The sequence below is a fragment of the Thalassophryne amazonica genome, chromosome 14, assembly GCF_902500255.1.
Source record: "Thalassophryne amazonica chromosome 14, fThaAma1.1, whole genome shotgun sequence".
Taxonomy (NCBI): domain Eukaryota; kingdom Metazoa; phylum Chordata; class Actinopteri; order Batrachoidiformes; family Batrachoididae; genus Thalassophryne; species Thalassophryne amazonica.
The window spans coordinates 31,255,031-31,274,732 of NC_047116.1; the positions used below are offsets into that span (position 1 = coordinate 31,255,031).

At 40.1% G+C, this 19,702-nt stretch overlaps 1 protein-coding gene across 1 annotated transcript in view; it reads left to right on the forward strand.

Moving 5' to 3' along the window:
• cobll1b (cordon-bleu WH2 repeat protein-like 1b) overlaps window positions 1–19,702 on the forward strand; it is a 59,065-nt gene that overhangs the window by 29,624 nt on the left and 9,739 nt on the right. The window contains 9 exon segments of the mRNA XM_034186018.1: window positions 8,130–8,318; window positions 13,440–13,647; window positions 13,734–13,959; window positions 14,108–14,152; window positions 14,241–14,332; window positions 14,494–14,559; window positions 14,561–14,728; window positions 14,853–14,985; window positions 19,665–19,702. Of these exon segments, the coding sequence (XP_034041909.1) occupies window positions 8,130–8,318; window positions 13,440–13,647; window positions 13,734–13,959; window positions 14,108–14,152; window positions 14,241–14,332; window positions 14,494–14,559; window positions 14,561–14,728; window positions 14,853–14,985; window positions 19,665–19,702 (1,165 nt within the window).

Genomic DNA, 19,702 nt, shown 5'->3' on the forward strand with positions numbered 1-19,702 from the left:
TGTGTGCCTCTGTGTTGACGACAGCAGTAGATGGAGAAGGCCAAGGGAATGCCCACGCTTCTTAATGGCTGTTCCAGATAGATGATTGCTTTCAAAAGTCTGTTAAAAGCAATCAGACTGACTGGTTGCTATCCACAACCTGTGGCGGTGTCGTGGCTGTAGAATCAGTGGATACTCCTCAACCTGACTTGATTACTGGAGGGTTTGTCTACATCCATTTGTGGTGAAGGATGGGAGTGGAAATCAGCCTTGTGCACATATACAGTTACTTGATGATGTTTAAGATTCATATATAAGTACCATGGCTTTATAACAACATTAATGCATGTACAAGTTTCCTCCTTTGCATCTACAGAGATTCCTAATTGAGGTTCTAGGTGTCTAGTTTCTGTCTATTGGTATCTGGGTGGAAACATAGATCCTTGGTGTGAATGATCTAGTACAGTATTGTTCAGAATAATAGTAGTGCTATGTGACTAAAAAGTTTAATCCAGGTTTTGAGTATATTTCTTATTGTTACATGGGAAACAAGATACCAGTAGATTCAGTAGATTCTCACAAATCCAACAAGACCAAGCATTCATGATATGCACACTCTTAAGGCTATGAAATTGGGCTACTAGTAAAAAAAAAAAAAAAAAGTAGAAAAGGGGGTGTTCACAATAATAGTAGTGTGGCATTCAGTCAGTGAGTTTGTCAATTTTGTGGAACAAACAGGTGTGAATCAGGTCTCCCCTATTTAAGGATGAAGCCAGCACCTGTTGAACATGCTTTTCTCTTTGAAAGCCTGAGGAAAATGGGACGTTCAAGACATTGTTCAGAAGAACAGCGTAGTTTGATTAAAAAGTTGATTGGAGAGGGGAAAACTTATACACAGGTGCAAAAAATTATAGGCTGTGCATCTACAATGATCTCCAATGCTTTAAAATGGACAAACAAACCAGAGACGTGTAGAAGAAAATGGAAAACAACCATCAAAATGGATGGAAGAATAACCAGAATGGCAAAGGCTCACCCATTGATCAGATCCAGGATGATCAAAGACAGTCTGGAGTTACCTGTAAGTGCTGTGACAGTTAGAAGACACCTGTGTGAAGCTAATTTATTTGCAAGAATCCCCTGCAAAGTCCCTCTGTTAAATAAAAGACGTGCAGAAGAGGTTACAATTTGCCAAAGAACACATCAACTGGCTTAAAGAGAAATGGAGGAATATTTTGTGGACTGATGAGTAAAATTGTTCTCTTTGGGTCCAAGGGCCGCAGACAGTTTGTGAGACGACCCCCAAACTCTGAATTCAAGCCACAGTTCACAGTGAAGCATGGTGGTGCAAGCATCATGATATGGGCATGTTTCTCCTACTATGGTGTTGGGCCTATATATCGCATACCAGGTATCATGGATCAGTTTGGATATGTCAAAAAAGTTATAGAGGTCATGTTGCCTTATGCTGAAGAGGACATGCCCTTGAAATGGGTGTTTCAACAAGACAATGACCCCAAGCACACTAGTAAACGAGCAAAATCTTGGTTCCAAACCAACAAAATTAATGCCTCGCAGATGTGAAGAAATCATGAAAAACTGTGGTTATACAACTAAATACTAGTTTAGTGATTCACAGGATTGCTAAAAAAGCAGTTTGAACATAGTAGTTTTGAGTTTGTAGCGTCAACAACAGATGCTACTATTATCACGAACACCCCCTTTTCTACTTTTTTTTTTTTTACTAATAGCCCAATTTCATAGCCTTAAGAGTGTGCATATCATGAATGCTTGGTCTTGTTGGATTTGTGAGAATCTACTGGTACCTTGTTTCCCATGTAACAGTAAGAAATATACTCAAAACCTGGATTAATCTTTTTAGTCACATAGCACTACTATTATTCGGAACACTACTGTATATTTAAATGTTTCCTTTTTCAACCTTCTAAATGTGGTATTCCCACAGACTGTAAAAATACTGGACAGTTTTTCCATCAGGTCCACCATGACTTTTCTGAAGAGTGGGGTGGCTCTTCCTACTGCCATGTTGGCGGTGCATGACTCTGCCTAACTCCCAGCTAACACATAAGTGGGTAAAGCAGTGACCTAGCTGGGACAAACTGGGCAACTGCTCGACTGGGCAACTTTTGTGGACTGGTCAACTGCTTGAATAACTAATGGTCTGGGTGTGGGTAGTAAAAATTATGACCAGCACATACCTCTGTAACTATCACACTGTCAGTGTTGTTAACATTATGTAGCTATTGATTTAGTTCAACTTGTTCTCTTTGTATAGCGCTAAATCACAACAATGCTGCCTCAAGACATTTCACACAAGTAACTTCTAACCTTACCAACTCCCCAGAGCAAGAGCACAGGTGACAGTAGTTATTGATACCTGCTAATTAGTAGGGGTGGGACGACTAGTTGTAATAGTCAACTACAACTAGCTAACATCTAGCTAGTTGAAAGCCATTTATTAAGTTCATTTAACCCTTAAAAGAATAGACCCGCTGAACCCTGGCAGCTGAATTAGTTCGCTCAAATGGGTCGTCTGTGCCTAGTAAATGAATGCAGGTATTGTCTTCATGCTAATGCTGTTTTTTTTTGTATTTGTGATTTTGTGCTTATATTTGTTAAAATAAATGTCATATTTGAGTTTCACCATGAAGTTTCAAAATTGGCTTAATCATTTGTCAAATTTAGTCGCCGACTAATCAGTGACTAGCTAATGGCACCCGTCTAGTTGACTAATGATTTCCATTAGTCGTCCCAACTCTGCTAATTAGTACAAATATTTTTCTACCAGACTTTAGCATGTTTATTTCTGCTGTAAATTTTGACAACTTAACCTGGACTTGTATGGGGATTAACTTGCTTTTGGTGCCCCCCATGGCCATCTGAGGAACTGCAGGTTTTGGCACTCTTGTCTTTAATTCATTTTCAGCACAGGAGACTGCTACTTTGATGTTCTCTTTAATACCAAGTGGTAATATAAGCTATACGCTTCGATGATCCCTGATGATGCCCACCCAGAAGAAGAAAAAGTTGCAGTTCTTTGACTAACCACCTGAGGCTGGCTCCAAAACCGAGCAGGTTTTTATTGAAGTCCATATTAAAATGTCCAACTTTAGAGTAGAAATAAAACATGTTTACAGCCTGGTACTAAAAAATGTTTTGGTCACTATCGATGGTGTCCCCCCCCCCCCCCCCCCCCCCCCCCGATGTCAACTATACAAGGGGTTAATTTTTTCTAACTTCTTAGTTTACGAGGTCTGTCCAAAAAGTATCGTACCTTTTTTATTTTTTTCAAAAACTATATGGATTTGAATCATGTGTGATTACATCAGCCAAGCTTGAACCTTCACGCGCATGCGTGAGTTTTTCCACACCTGTCGGTTGCGTCGTTTGACCGTGGGCAGGCTTTGAGTGAGCACTGGTCCACCTCTCCCGTCGGATTTCTTTTGTCTGAGAACTTGCTGAGAGACTGCCGCTTTGCTCCATGAAATTTGTTTTCAGAAACTGTTAGAGACAGGCAGTTGGAAACCATTCAATAGATTCAGTTGGATATCGGTGAAGATTCTGTCGGCGTCACGTGGATTATGGACTGTTAAAACCTTTTTAAAGACGGCCCACAGTGGCGGAGGGCGCGCGGCACGCCGAGCGGCCATTCGACAGACTGGATCGACCAGATCATTTCTAAACTGAATGCTGTGTTGATCCGGGACATCATGTGACTACCACAGAAATGGCAACAGAGCTGGACATAGCACTTTTGCGGCACATTCCACTGTTACAGGAGATTTTGTAATGAAAGACGTGTGGAGGATTTCGCGCGTCGGCACGAAGCAGCTCAGGACGTGCAGCAAAAAAACACCTCCGTCTTGGAAGTCTCACAGGACATGTTGGGGCATGTCCAGCTGTTACACAATTTCTCGGATACTCACTCGACTGAAAGCCGTCTGAATCTTCCTTAATGGTTTCCAACACGGAGGTGTTGGAAACCGCGGTCGGTGCGCCGCGCGCCCTCCGCCGCTGTGGGCCGTCTTTAAAAAGGTTTTAACAGTCCATAATCCGCATGACGCCGACAGAATCTTCACCGATATCCAACTGAATCTATCGAATGGTTTCCAACTGCCTGTCTCTAATAGTTTCTGAAAAAAATTTCATGGAGCAAAGCGGCAGTCTCTCAGCAAGTTCTCAGACAAAAGAAATCCTACGGGAGGGGTGGACCAGTGCTCACTTAAAGCCTGCCCACAGGCGAATGACGCAACCGACAGGCGTGGAAAAACTCACGCATGCGCACGAAGGTTCAAGCTTGGCTGATGCAATCACACGTGATTCAAATCCATATAGCTTTTGAAAAAAAATAAAAAGGTCCGTTACTTTTTGGGCAGACCTCGTAAAATATTTTAAGCCTTAAAGTTATGCATAATTTGGGGCGTGGCCACTTTGAGTGACAGCTGTTGAGCTGAACACCTCTGACTTGTTGTGTTTGCTGCTCTGTTGGCTGTTTGTGGGGGGCTGGGTCTGTCATTTTAGGCATTTTATTACAAACCCCTGGAATAATACAGCTTGTTGTGTGTTGAAACACAACGGATCTTCTAAGACATCTTATTTAATGGTGTTAGCACTTTTAGAAAGTGTTAGTAGTCTGATCTGTTGGGTCTTATAAATGCATGATTTCTGCGAAAATAAGAGTGTCATAACTTTTACTCCCCGCACCAAAACAAGTAGTTAGGAGAACCACCATGCAATCCCCAAAAATAGAATGTTAATAAACACCCCATCAGAGGTTGGCTTGTTAGCTTAGCTGGTTTACACTTGAAGATAGGGGTGTGTTCACGCTTCTTTCATCATATGCTGATCCGCGCGTTCTCCATCTCATTATCCATTTTTGACTTTGTCATGAGATGGGCAGAGTAAGTACTGCCGCCATGTCGATGCCCAGATATGGGCTTCATATGGGCTCTTCTGTATTGGTCTCAATTGAAAACCTATGGTTGATGTCACACAGGGTTTGTCCAGTGTATATACGGTCTATGTTTAACACTGTTATGTTTGTAGTGGAGCTGTAGTAGTACACAACACAAATATCATTTACAAGCCCCACTGGAGTTGACGTTCTCACAGTAACATGCCACATCTTAAAACATTTGGACAAGGAAAATCAAAAACCATTGATTTGTCTAAACCACAGTAGTTTATACACGCAGTGATTCTAAAACCATGTCTATAGCTCACCCAGAAGTACTTTTGTCAATAATTTGCTTTTCACAAGGGCTGGAGGGCTATCGCACTACGATGTGACAAATGAATACTTGCATTTCCAGAAACTATTTTGGCTGTACCTGAAACTGTCAGAATACAGTGATTTAATTCCACCCAGTAAGTATAAATAACTTTCGTTTGATCCTTAGTGTGTAGTGTTGAGGCAAGTTGTACTTGCTACACTAAAATATGAGTTTCCAGCAGAGGTCTCAAACCGGTTCCAGAAAGGGCAGAGAGAGTGCAGGTTTTCTGTGCAACCACCCACTCCAGCGGTCACCTGCTGGAGTGGGTGGTTGCACAGAAAACCTGCACTCTCTCTGCCCTTTCTGGAACCGGTTTAAGACCTCTGGTCTACAGTGAATGTTCGTTAACACTTTGAAACTTGACAACCTTTCAAAGTTTTCTTTTTCAGCTCACCATCTGCATTGTTATTCCAGTCTGGCCATAATTTGTGTTACTTTTGTGTAAGGCCTAGTTCAAAAATAATGAAGCCTAACTGCTGATTTGCATTACATTTGTCATGAACAAGCCATTATTTTATTTAGCACCATCCAGATTTATCTGTGAGTTGCCTATAGTCTCTTTGACAGGTACTGAAAATTTCATGGAAAAATTCCGCACGGTTCCAGAGATATGCACGAACTTTACCCCAAAACTAGTGGTCGTTAACAGGCTTCCGTTCCAAATACTTATGAAGTTTGTCCGCTTTCATCCATTGCGGTGTTTTCTTTCACAGTAATTAAAGACTGCGCTTTTAAATGTGTCAAACATACGCTTCTCTTCACGCTGCAATAGAGCCTTAAAAAAGTGGTGTAAAAAAAAAAAATTAGTTTAGATGCACAAAACATGTCAAATACACTATCACAGTTGGGCAAATAAGGTGAGGCATTATATTTATCTGCCCAACGGTTGGGTGAACAGCTTTTGCCTTTTCAAAAAAGGCTTTTAGTCCTTACAGACGTAAACAGAGTTATTGATGGACAGTTTCAGTTCCTGGTGTTGTATATTTTGAAGGGAGATTGACTTATTTATCTGTTCACCAACTGCATTTTACAAGGTACATGTCTGCACATTTCTAGAAGGTTATGAGCACAGTGGTGGCCTCATAGTTGCAGAATAAGACTTGTGGCGTGAGTCACAGATTTAATTCCCTACTCTGACAGGAAATTCATTAATGTGCTCCTGAGTAAGTTAATCCACAAGCTTCTCCCGGTATGCAGTCAGGCCCTTTTCATGGCAGCAGGACCCTGACAATGTGCGTGGATGTGAGGCATCATTGGAAAGTGTTTGAGTGTCTCCACATTTTTTTTTTCTTCACTTGTAACTGTTTAAAATATCTTGTTTGTGGTGAATCTGAATCAAAACATCATTATGTGCAAGGGCTTGTGGTGAAAGTGTAGTCGGTCAGCGGCCCCATAGCAAGGCTGATAATCCTGTGTGAGACGGACGTGCCCCAGTGAAGCCTGCAGCTTCAGACATTGCTCGGATTCCTGAGTGCCAATAAGCAATGCCCCCAGATGACACTTTGCTGGCTATAAATCAAGGACCTAGTTCTGCAGGGTTACAGCTGTTTTGTATTTACTGACCAAATGATATTTGTACTTGTACAGCTATTTATGGAATTTTTGACCCAAGGCATTAAAATGCTGTGCTTGTTGACTTTGGTAATCTTATTAAATACTGCCGTTTTCCAATTTAAATTAATGAGAGCCAAGCCAACAACCCAAATTATGTCCTGCTGATAAACACAAACTTGCAGTTTTTCATTGCTCAAGGTTCTTTGAGAGCCTTGTAGTGCTGTAGTATCACTAGCCCAAATAGTGGAGCGCTTAACAGATCATCTGTTCATAATTGACCAATAACACTGAATGAAGCCAGCGATGAATACGGTGGCCCTGAAGCCGTAACGCCAGCAAATACAGAAAACACAGACAAATATAAATTCTGCATGAAAGAACATGCAAATAAAAAAAAAGTAAATGCATATATAACTGTTTAATTTGACAGCACACCAAAATGCACATGCTTTGAAAAGCTCAGTTTTTGTGCTAACCCTACAAAAAGTGGTTTCTGCCTGGAGGGCTTCTACTGTTCATTGCATTGGCAACTATTAAAATATAGCATAAGAGTCAAATAATCAAAGTAAATAAAGTTATTCAGTTGTGCTTGCAAGGTAGAGATGACCATAGAGAGCTGAGATGCACTGAATGATTGAAATACTCCAGGCAGAAAACTCTGTTGTTAGTACTTATGCTGTGTTGTGAAGTTTTACAGCTTTGTGTGTGTGGATTCAAGATCTTTTGTGTGGTAGAATTTATCAGTCTGTAACTCCTACATGATCCCTCGCTCCTACGCTGTATTCTTATCACAGTTATCAGGATTGTTGCATGATAAATACTCAAAAAAGGAGGATCAGAAATTGCACATCAGAACTTGTTTGCATCACCAGTGAGCTGATTGTACCCTTTAATCTGGTCATTCCACATTGTGTACAGTAAGATGGGACAGCGAAGTCTGTGCCTTTATGTCTTAAGTCTTACTTGTCAGGCTCACGTGTCTGTCCATTGTCAGCCATGTCTTAACGGTCATGAATAAATCTGCACTCTTGGCTGTCCTGTGACTGGTTTGCAAAGTGCACTCGAGCTCTTTCATGTAATGTCCTCGCTGCTTTCTCAAACGTAAAAAGGCTTCCTTTCATGCTGTCGTTTGTCGTTTCATTTTCAATCAGGTTTTTGTCTAAGATGTCAAAACCGAGCAAATAAAATGTGCCAAGCCCCTCACCATTCTCCTTCCAGTCTGAAAGTGAAAACAGATTTTTTTTTTTTTGCAACTGCTGCATCAATGGTTAGACTCATTTGCACTTTCTTGTCCAATAACAGGGTCTCCACTAAAAACAAAGCCCCATCTCCGCCAGGACTAAAGAACCTGGATTCCCACGTTTTTTCCCAGTGGTGCCCAGGAAACCCTCATTTTAAAATGGACCAGAAGGAGAATCTTATCGATAAAGACCTGTCTCTGGTTGTGGTCCTTCCTGGTGGAGTGGAAAAGATGACCACAGTCCATGGCAGGTACTGTTACACACTCGCAATGCTAAACCTGAATGTGTCTCACACTGTTATGCCATCAATAACTATCTCTCAACAGTACAATTTGGTGCTGCCCTCATAGACCTCTTGCTCAAAGACTCAAATTCAAAAATGACTCTGTCATTCTCCCATTTTCATTCTCTCATTTTTTGTTTTTTCCTTTTATTGCTACATAAATGTAGCCCTTAGCAACTTGTCTTTGTCAAATTTAACACTCGAGTTGCTGTGACGAGTTGACCCACTGCCCTGCTGCAACCTTGGCATGCTGGAAGTGGTATCAATCCCAATGACATATGTCTTGGGGGGTAGCAGGCATTGAGTGGCCTGTTCTTCTGTGCTTGACTTAACTTTACGAAGTATACTTGACCCCTTTTTTAAATGATATACATTTTTCTGTTTTTAGTTATACAGTCAGATGGGTGGAGTAGGTAAATTTTGGTTTTAGTTAGCCTTATGTTTCAAATTGGAGTGCCATGCTACATCCTGATGGAAACTACACCTTAGCAACACACTGAACTCTGCCCTTGTGGTCTCAAACAAAGGTGACTGGTTTTCACTGTAATTGGCAGGATAAGCATGTGACTAAGTTAGTTGATAGGTGTCCAAGATTTCTGAAGTAATTTCTATTAAATTGTTGTTGCATATTTAGCCTTGAAATTTTGGGTTCTTATAGATACAGTGGAGGACTGTTGAACCTCCTATTTTTGCCTATGTTGTCATCTTTTAATATGCAAAATAAAGACAGAAAGGTCTTGGTGGTCACTGTTGCTCGTTACATGCTGGTGTGCCAGTCCTGCCACCAGCCTTGTTGGGGTTGAAGCTAACATCTATGTTTGTTGGACTGAAACCCATGTAGACATGGAACATACGGAAAGAAATTGGACTGTTTAAGATTGTCCCTTCCAAAGGTAATTTTTGTACCATGATGAATGAATGAATGAAAACTGTTTATTTCGAACATTTGATACAACAACAATTACAAGATAGATCAGTAAAGACAACAACAAAAAAGTTCCTACTGTGTACCCAACATGTCCGAAAAGGGGTAGGGTGAAGCATCAGCTTATTATCCCTACCCCTTCTTCCCACAACCAGTAATACCCTTTGCCACATATACACATAAATCCTACACACCTAAACCGATATCAATATATATATATATATACATATATATCCACACACATACATATACACATCAACAACACATATATACACATATACATATATACACAAACATAAATATACACCTACACATACCTACTTACATACAAAATACTATATATTTACAAGCCGAAGCAAACAACAAAAACACCCTAACCCTCATTACCCTTCCTCCTCCCTATACCCAGAAAAAACCATATTTTTGTACCGCTGTTTGAACTGGTCATGCTTGGACCATTGCTTGAGCCCCACTCCCAATCTGTTCCACATCCTCACCCCACAGACAGAAATACAGAAACCTTTTAATGTTGTTTCGTGCCCACTGATGCTTTAAATTAAATTTCCCCCTCAGACTGTAATCCCCTGATCTGTTAAAAAACATATTTTTAATATTTGCTGGAAGTAAATTGTTTATGCTTTATACACAATTTGTACTATTTGAAAATGAACCAAGTCTGTGAATTTTAAGAATTTGGATTGTAAAAATAGTGGATTGTATGATCTCTATAGCCAGTATTATGAATAATTTCTTATAGCTCTTTTCTGCATTACTGATAGTGATTGTGTTGTACCTTTATAAGTATTACCCCATACCTCTGCACAGTACTGTAAATATGGTAAAACCAGTGAGCAGTAAAGAATGCGGAGTGAGTTGTGGTCCAGAATATGTTTCGCTTGTTAGAACTGAAATGCTTCTTGATAGTTTACTTTGTATATGTTTTATATGAGTCTTCCAGTTTATCTTATCATCTATTATCACCCCCAGAAACTTATTTTCATGTACCCTTTCCATATCTACCCCCTCGACTTGTAACTGAACCTGTATGTCTGTATTACAATAGCCAAATAACATGTATTTTGTTTTACTTAAGTTTAATGATAATTTATTTCTGTCAAAACCATATTTTCAATTTTCCCATTTCTATACTGATCCTCCTCAGTAACTCCTGCAATCCCCCCCCTGAACAAAAAATGCTTGTGTCATCTGCAAATAATACTAATTTTAATATTTTGGAAACATTGACAATATCATTATATAAATTAGAAACAGTTTTGGACCCCAATACTGACCCCTGTGGGACGCCACAAGCATTGTCCAAGCATGATGATGTATATTCCCCCAACTTCACAAACTGTTTTCTGTTACTTAAGTAGCTTCTCACCCAGTGCAACACCAACCCCCTAATCCCATACTGTTCAAGTTTATTGATTAATATGTCATGATTAATTGTATCAAAAGCCTTTTTAAGGTCTATAAATATTCCAACTGAATGTAATTTGTGGTCTATGGCGTTTGTAATCTCCTCAACTGATTCTATTAATGCAAGTGATGTTGAACTATGTGCTCTGAATCCATATTGACTATCAGTAAGTAATTTATGTTTATTTATGAATTTGTCTAATCTATTATATGATGATAAGCACATGACCTAGATTGACCAATCAGAAGCATGACGCATGGCTAGAATTTTGTATTTATATGGTTACATACGGCTAGTCACTGCCAATTGTAACCCTAACTGACCATAACACTAAGCTAAAACGCTAACTAAATATTTCTCCATGTAATGTGGAGTTGCGTCAGGAAGGGCATCTGGCGTAAAACGGATGCCAATTCAACCTGCAGATCCACCTTGGATTTGCTGTGGCGACCCCGAGTGCAAACAAGGGAGCAGCTGAAGGGACTTACTTTACTGAATTCAGAGGTGAATTAATATGAAGCTAAATTAATCACAGAAGTAACTGAATATAAACTCACTAAACATGAAGCTAATGCAATTTAAAATGGAGACAAAAGCAAAATGTTACATACTTTTGTTGTCAAGCCTTAATGGTTTGTTTTGTTTTGCATCTCTACAGATTATCTCAAGATATAGTGTATATTGTTACGGTGTAATGGAGTCTTGCAAAGCATCATTGTAAACTGCTTTTAATCCGATTAGTGTGTCATATCACCATGTCTGAGTTTTTAAAAACAAGGTCTCTGTGTCCTTTTGGGAATCTACTCACTTATTCAACTCAGACTTTACACCAACAAAGTTTGCTCAAGATATCTTTGGCTTTTTCACAAAGCACACAGTTTGCAAACATTGCTTTGTAGCTATCTTTGCACCTTGGCCTCTTGAGAAATGACGGAGGCCAATCTCATTTTTAAAAGGATTGTAATGTGCATACGCAATAATAAAAACATTTTGTGGGCTGTTTCTCAAGTTTTATCCGTGTCAGGAAAGTTCATTGTGACCTTGTAATTCATATCATTGCAGATCATTTAAATTTTTTGTACTTCCTATCTTCACATCCCCCCCCCCCCCCCCCCCCCCCCCCCCCCCCCCCCCCCACACACACACACACACAAAAACCCTCCATGACCTTACCAAGCACTCTCTCCATGTAAGCACTGAACAGAATACATCTCTGACAAATGGCAGAATGTTAGGGAGACTGTCCATCACTCAGTATACTACTAGAGTGAACAGACCAAAGGTTGGTGTGTCCAACCATGGGGATCTGGCTGCGTCCAGGTCTGCTGATTTCAAAGGAGTTTTCCAGACTCTCTATTCCTTGCTGAGAGAAATACCATTCCAGCTGCCTCCCTGATTGAGAAGTCTCCTCTTTGGACTTGGGCACCTCCATGCAGTCAAGAAAATCCTCAACACCAGACCAGTTGCCATCCTCCAGAGAAAGCACCTTTGGTGCTCCTCCATGGTTTCGTCAGTTAGCGGGGATGAGGGTCCACATGGATTCCCCCAAACTCCTTTGTAAGGGCCTGGTCCCACTGGCGTTTAGGAAGATTTGCATATGAAATGCGCACAAAATTGGTTCATAATCGCTAAACATCCGCAATATCTGTGAAACATGCTTGTATGAGTCGGCCAACAACCGCACATGTCCGCAAGTATCCGCAGAGGCACGTTTTTCCGTTACCAGGATTTTTGAGCTGCACAAAAGTTTGGTTACAGATGACAGCCGCCTTATATACTCAATCTAGGCGCTGTTTATCTGCTGTTATCCGTTGATATCCACAACTGATGGGGTATTGAGGCTTGGCAGCAGACTGGGACAGTGTGTAAAACATATGTATAGCGTGCCTATCACGTCCACATTACAAACTAAAATAAGTTGTGGTGAATGCATACAGATTGGCCATGAATAAAGTGTTTGTATTACGTCTGCTTTGCATCTGATTTGCAAATGCAGAACAAACAGAAATCGACATACTTGCCAGTCCAACTGTGGAGATGTACAGATGTAGTTATGGATCCCCAAAGACGTAGTGTGATAGTTGCTGCCATCCAACAACATACCAATCGAGTTCAAGTCCAGCAATTGCTCCAGAGGCTGTGGTGTTGGTGGGAATAGTGATGCCGACAGGCCCGAGTGCGCTTCTGTTATGACTGTAATGCAGATGCTGCGCATGCGCAATACAACCGCTGTTGCCGCCATACGTGCACGATGCATTCTCAATACATGCATTATACATCCATGATTGTTTGTCATATATTCACTATACATTATTAATATATCCGTAATTCATACTGAGACATTTGTCATTTTCGGCCAATTTTGTTGCAGACGACAACGAACGCCAGTAATTTGTATACTCAGTGCATGCGCAATTAATGCTGTATTCTGACAAAGGGTATTGACAGAGTTACTAAAACCTTTTCTTTTTACATTTATGGGGTATCTTATGATGGCTGGATTATCCCCCCACACATGCATACAAAGTGATATCTATGTTCAAAGGACCACCTACAGTCCCATGTGGAGTATGTGACTTCATTCCCAAGACTGTGACAGCACATATCAAATCATATTTTGTTTTTCAGTTGCCACTGAAGTGAGACTGTGCCTTTATGTAATGACCATTTAAACATGGTTCCACAACACATCTCCTTGCTGATGGCTAACACATTGTTTTAATAATTTTGTGTTTTTCAGCAAACCGCTAATTGACCTGTTGGTGATGCTTTGCGCAAAGCATCACTTGAATCCATCTAGCCACACCTTAGAGCTGGTAACAGCCAACAGAAACCACATCAAGTTCAAACCGAACGCCATTATAGGTGCTTTGGATGCAGAGAAGATCATACTGAAGCCGAAAGGAAGTGATGACAAAAATAAGAAGACTGGTCCTCAAATGCCTGAGGTACACCAAACTCATGCTGTCCTGTAAACACCTTTGCTTCACCGTTCATATTGTTTGTCAAAGTTACACATATTTTTCTTCACCAGGCAACAGTTCGAATGGTGATAAACTACAAAAAGACTCAGAAAACGGTCCTGCGTGTCAATCCTAGAGTTCCCCTGGCTGAACTCTTACCGGCTATTTGTGAGAAATGTGAATTTGACACCGATACAACAGTTCTTTTGAGAGATGTCCAATCACTGGCTCCTTTGGATTTGTCCTGCTCCCTTAATGATTATGCGATAAGGGAGCTCTATGCAAGAGACACACGAAGTAAGCGCTGAATAATGCATTACAGAATCACGCTCTGCCATGTATTGTGACATTAGACTTTCTCAGCATATTGATCATCCAGTGATTGTTTGTCTAACTCACGCTATCACTTGTGCTGTTGTCAATCTCACACGTGGTGGATCCACAGGTCATCCTTCTTCTCCCGTGTTCCTCCCCTCACCAACTTATTCAGGTAGTTTAGTTGTGTGTGTGTGTGTAAATATAACTGTCGCATGTTTGATTATTGTTTTGTAATTGTGCTTCTCTGTCCACGCGCCCAGGACCAGTTTCACCGGGAAAAGATAAAAATCAAAAAGAAAAGGAAAACAAAGGCCTCTTCAGGATGTTTCGAAAAAGCAAAAAATCCCAACAGGTAGATGATGATCATGTAAAGCATTACTGTTAACAACAACTTATGCAAAGATGTTTTCAGACCTCCATTTAAATGGTCAGAGGGAGGTTTGCTTGCACACATTTTCCATTGGTTGCCGCAGACTTCTTATCATGTTCTGATTGGATGTTTGCTCTTTAAAGTCAATGACAGCCAGCGCCCCTGCTTCCCCAGTGCTTGTGAGCAAGCCTCGTCCTCTCAGCATGGCCCTTGCCCAGCACAAACTCTTCTTCATTCTTCTCGACCGCAAGTATGGATATGCCAAAAAAGAGACGTGCACCCCAGCCCCCAGTCCTTGTGTCTCAGGGCCAGACTTCAGCCATCAGGACTCGGCAGAGAATCTACTCCGAACCAACCGTCCACCTGCACAGTGACCTGGTGAGCGGGCTGATTCTTGGCACAGAAGGTTCTCTGCAGCTTAAAATGACATTGTAGAGTGGTGGTTGTGTTGTTTGTGTTTGGGTGCATTGCTGGTATCACCTTACTAAATCTTCTTGCATAGCTGCCAGCTTTAAGTGGCGGGTTCTTGGCGGATTCTTCACTGAAGAGAACCAAGCGCAAGGCTCCCCCACCCCCGACGTCTCCACCTCCTGTTGTCGTCAAAGAAGTTGTTCCCATAGATGAGACTCTGCAAGGTCTGTCTTTGTTTACCTACGTGTCTGTCAGTGAGATTTAATGATCCCTCAGAAGCCTCTGTGCCTTTCCTTAATCCTAAATTTCTATAATTTTTACTGCTGCTCCTGAAAATTAAATGTGATGTTTTAATATGTACTTTGCCTCATGTCAACAAACAGGCTTTTCAGGCTGTGCAGCCCAAGTCTGTTTTGTTTGACTACTCTGCCTTCTAGTGGTTATTATAAGACAGTGACTCACTGAAAACTGCTGTTAAGGTTGGGAATTATGCTGCTCCTTTTATTCCATTAATCTTGAAATGCATCTGTTTTAAACCATGTGCTGTTTTTCATGTGTTCTGCATTGTGCACCTGCATGCTGTCCCTTGCTATACACAGATTTTATTTATTTATTTTATGCATACTTAGCTTTTTTTTTTTTAAACTGGAAGTCAATACACAAACTTTTAAAATGTCAGAAAATCAAATCCACCAGCAAAGATGCAGTTTCTCAGTTTCAAGGTGTACCACTACTGCATCACTACTCTTAGCTTCATAGTGGAGTAGAGCAGAGAAGGATTTTCTTTCACCAAAACAGATCAAATCCAGGCTTGCATCTCAGATGTACCTTCTGGCAATTTGGAGCTAAACTTTCAGGTCTTTTTAGGAAAATCCTCCTCTATACCACTTCATCATGGAGATGGATAACTGGTGATATAAAATGCAAAGCTTGCACTGTGCATAATTTCTCCAATCACAGCCACGTAAGCCTATAACTTCTTCTGAGTTGTCTGGGTGTCTTGGTGGCTTTCCTCACTCTTCTACTTCTTGCACAGTCACTCAGTTTTTGAGAACTGTCTACTCCATGCAGATTTACCATAGAGTGCCATATTGTTTGTATTTCTTTGTAATTGATGTAAATAAAGTCCGAAACATATTCAGTGGCAGCTTTACCATCAAAGAGCCTCGTCCACAAACTACCACAAAAGACTCCAAGCTGCCATTGATGTTAAAGGGGGCAATACACAGTATTAAGAACAGGGGTATGTAAACTTTTGATCAGGTTCATTTGGGTAGTTTCTGTTGTCATTATGATTTGAAAAGAGTAAACACTGTTGTTTGCCAATAAATGGCTTCACCCAACCACTAACCATGAGTTAAAAAAAAAAAAAAAGTTTTGTGGTGGTGTTCATATTCTCTGAAAAATGGCCAAAAAAGAAAAATCTGCCAGGGTATGTAAACTTTTGAGCACACTTTTGATATTTTATGAATTTTTAAACAAGAGAAAAGGGGCTTACCTTTTGGTGTATGTCACAGGTCCTTTGATGTCAAGAGGTACCAAACGCTCCAACACAAATTTTAAATTTTAAAGTAAGTGTACACTGCCATCTGCTTTCTCAGTCCATTGAAAAATCACGCCACAAATTTTACTGAGCTCCTCATCCGACAGCGGTTCCACTTCACCTAGAGACATCCCAGCGAATATTGCAAATGCCTCCAGATGGCTTACGGCGTAGTGGATTTGTTTTTTCTTGTGTTAAAAGAATGAGCAACTGCTAGTGCCCGCGCGCGATGATTACAGCATGCAATGGTACAAAACACATGGAGCTAAAAGGAGCACGCTAAATGGAGTACAATAACAAATGGGACGACTAATCAGTATCATGTTACATACAAACCACCAATCAAATGACAAGGATCTATTCAGCCAATGTATAAAACCCAATGTGAAAAAACAAAACTATTTGACTCATTTTTGGGAACAGATAAAGTTCAGTACAAGTAGTTTTTTTTTTTTTTTTTTTTATACATCTTAAAGTGAAGCGGAAAATGTTGACATGTCTGTGAACTATTTAAACACTTTTTAATCATGCTGTTATTATCAAAACATTTGTTTTTTTTTTGGGGGGGGGGGGCAAATTTAATCTATTCATGGCCAAAAATGCTCCACACAGCTTATATGTACATTCTTGTGGACTTTATTGAATTTGCTTCAATATGTTCAATATTTAAAAGGTAATATAAATGGGCTTTTCCCCCTGGCTGCTTAGTTTTTTTTTTTTTTTTTTTTTTTAATTCTTTTGAATGTTTTGCACGGAAAATCTCACCCATTTCTTCTGTTCCCTTTACTGAAAGCATGCCTCCCAGACCTCCATTATGGATAAACCACCATATAAATTGACGTGCCTATCATTTCTCTTCAGTCCCATCGCTCTTGATCTTTCACACACTAATTTCAGAGAATGATCAGTGGCTATGCTGTTCCACCAAGTCCCACAGATCAAATGCTGGGTGCAGTGAGAGGCTCCAGCTGTGTTTAAGTAACTTTTAATATTCCTTTTGCTCTCTGCTCCTGTGTGATGTGCTGCCTTGTAGTGCAATATGTGAAAGATGACTTTATTAAGTGGAATTCACTCTTTATATGCTTTCCCATGAACGGGGTGGTGAATATTAAGGATGGTGTGTTTTTCTCTGCTTACAATCACACAATGTGGTTGAAGTACATGCAGACGAGTTCTTTTAAAGGCCGATCAAGTTGTTTTTCTTTTATTTTTATTTATGTCACATTTTATAAATACTGACCAATTTGTCCTTTGAAAAATGCTGGAAATACAACTTTTTTTTTTCCACTGTGATGGAGGAACTGGGCTGTAAAGTCTCGATGTCCAATTACTCCAAACTATTTCCATTTGAAATTATGTCCCCATTGTTTGTAAGATGGGTATTGAACTGTCAGTCTTGGGCTTCTGTGACATTAATCTCCTTAATTGAATAATTATGAGGACCTGCTATTGAAATATATTGAGCTATTTTGAGGTTGTTTACTGGGGAAAAAAAAAAGCATTATCAGTTGGAGCAAATATAAACTTGGGGCCTCTGAGTAATTAAGTGTACTACAATCTACTCTCTACCCTCAGAGGTTATCACATTCTGAGTACTGGTTCAATTTTGTTTTTGGCTGTAGCCATAGTGATCCTTTAGTTTAGGAGCTACTGCTTACTACAACCCCTGGCAAAAATTATGGAATCACCGGCCTCGGAGGATGTTCATTCAGTTGTTTAAATTTGTAGAAAAAAAGCAGATCACAGACATGACACAAAACTAAAGTCATTTCAAATGGCAACTTTCTGGCTTTAAGAAACACTATAAGAAATCAGGAAAAAAATTGTGGCAGTCAGTAACGGTTACTTTTTTAGACCAAGCAGAGGGGAAAAAAAATATGGAATCACTCAATTCTGAGGAAAAATTATGGAATCATGAAAAACAAAAGAACGCTCCAACACATCATTAGTATTTTGTTGCACCACCTCTGGCTTTTATAACAGCTTGCAGTCTCTGAGGCATGGACTTAATGAGTGACAAACAGTACTATTCATCAATCTGGCTCCAACTTTGTCTGATTGCTGTTGCCAGATCAGCTTTGCAGGTTGGAGCCTTGTCATGGACCATTTTCTTCAACTTCCACCAAAGATTTTCAATTGGATTAAGATCCGGACTATTTGCAGGCCATGACATTGACCCTATGTGTCTTTTTGCAAGGAATGTTTTCACAGTTTTTGCTCTATGGCAATATGCATTATCATCTTGAAAAATTATTTCATCATCCCCAAACATCCTTTCAATTGATGGGATAAGAAAAGTGTCCAAAATATCTACGTAATTTGATGATGTAATGACAGCCATCTCCCCAGTGCCTTTACCTGGCATGCAGCCCCATATCATCAATGACTAGGTGTTAATGATGGCTTTCGTTTAGCTTTTCTGTATGTAAATCCCATTTCCTCTAGGCGGTTTCTTACAGTTCGGTCACAGACGTTGACTCCAGTTTCCTCCCATTCGTTCCTCATTTGTTTTGTTGTGCATTTTCAATTTTTGAGACATATTGCTTTAAGTTTTATGTCTTGACGCTTTGATGTCTTCCTTGGTCTACCAGTATGTTTGCCTTTAACAACCTTCCCATGTTGTTTGTATTTGGTCCAGAGTTTAGACACAGCTGACTGTGAACAACCAACATCTTTTGCAACATTGTGTGATGATTTACCCTCTTTTAAGAGTTTGAATAATCCTCTCCTTGTTTCAATTGACATCTCTCGTGTTGGAGCCATGATTCATATCAGTCCACTTGGTGCAACAGCTCCCAAGGTGTGACACTCCTTTTTAGATGCAGGACTAACGAGCAGATCTGAAGTTGATGCAGGTGTTAGTTTTGGGGATGAAAATGTACAGGGTGATTCCATAATTATTCCTCAGAATTGAGTGATTCCATATTTTTTTCCCTCTGCTTGGTCCTAAAAAAGTAACCGTACTGACTGCCACAATTTTTTTTTTTCTTGATTTCTTATAGTGTTTCATAAAGCCAGAAAGTTGCCATTTGAAATGACTTTAGTTTTGTGTCATGTCTGTGATCTGCTTTTTTCTACAAAATTAAACAACTGCATGAACATCCTCTGAGGCCGGTGATTCCATAATTTTTTGCCAGGGGTTGTATATAGTCACTTGAAACACCCAAATTATCTCCGATCAGCAGCTGTTGTCCACTGAAGCATGCACAACATTTTATATCTTTTTTCCATAATAAAAAAAATGTTCACTGGGTCTTGTTGGTAGGCAGATCATCCAGTGTAATGTCTCATGTTTTTAATGATCATCTAGCAACATTTTACTCACCATGTAAAGATTTTATTCATGGTTTTATTTTCCAGGAGGTACAGCTGCTAACACCATGGAGGAGATTTCGGAA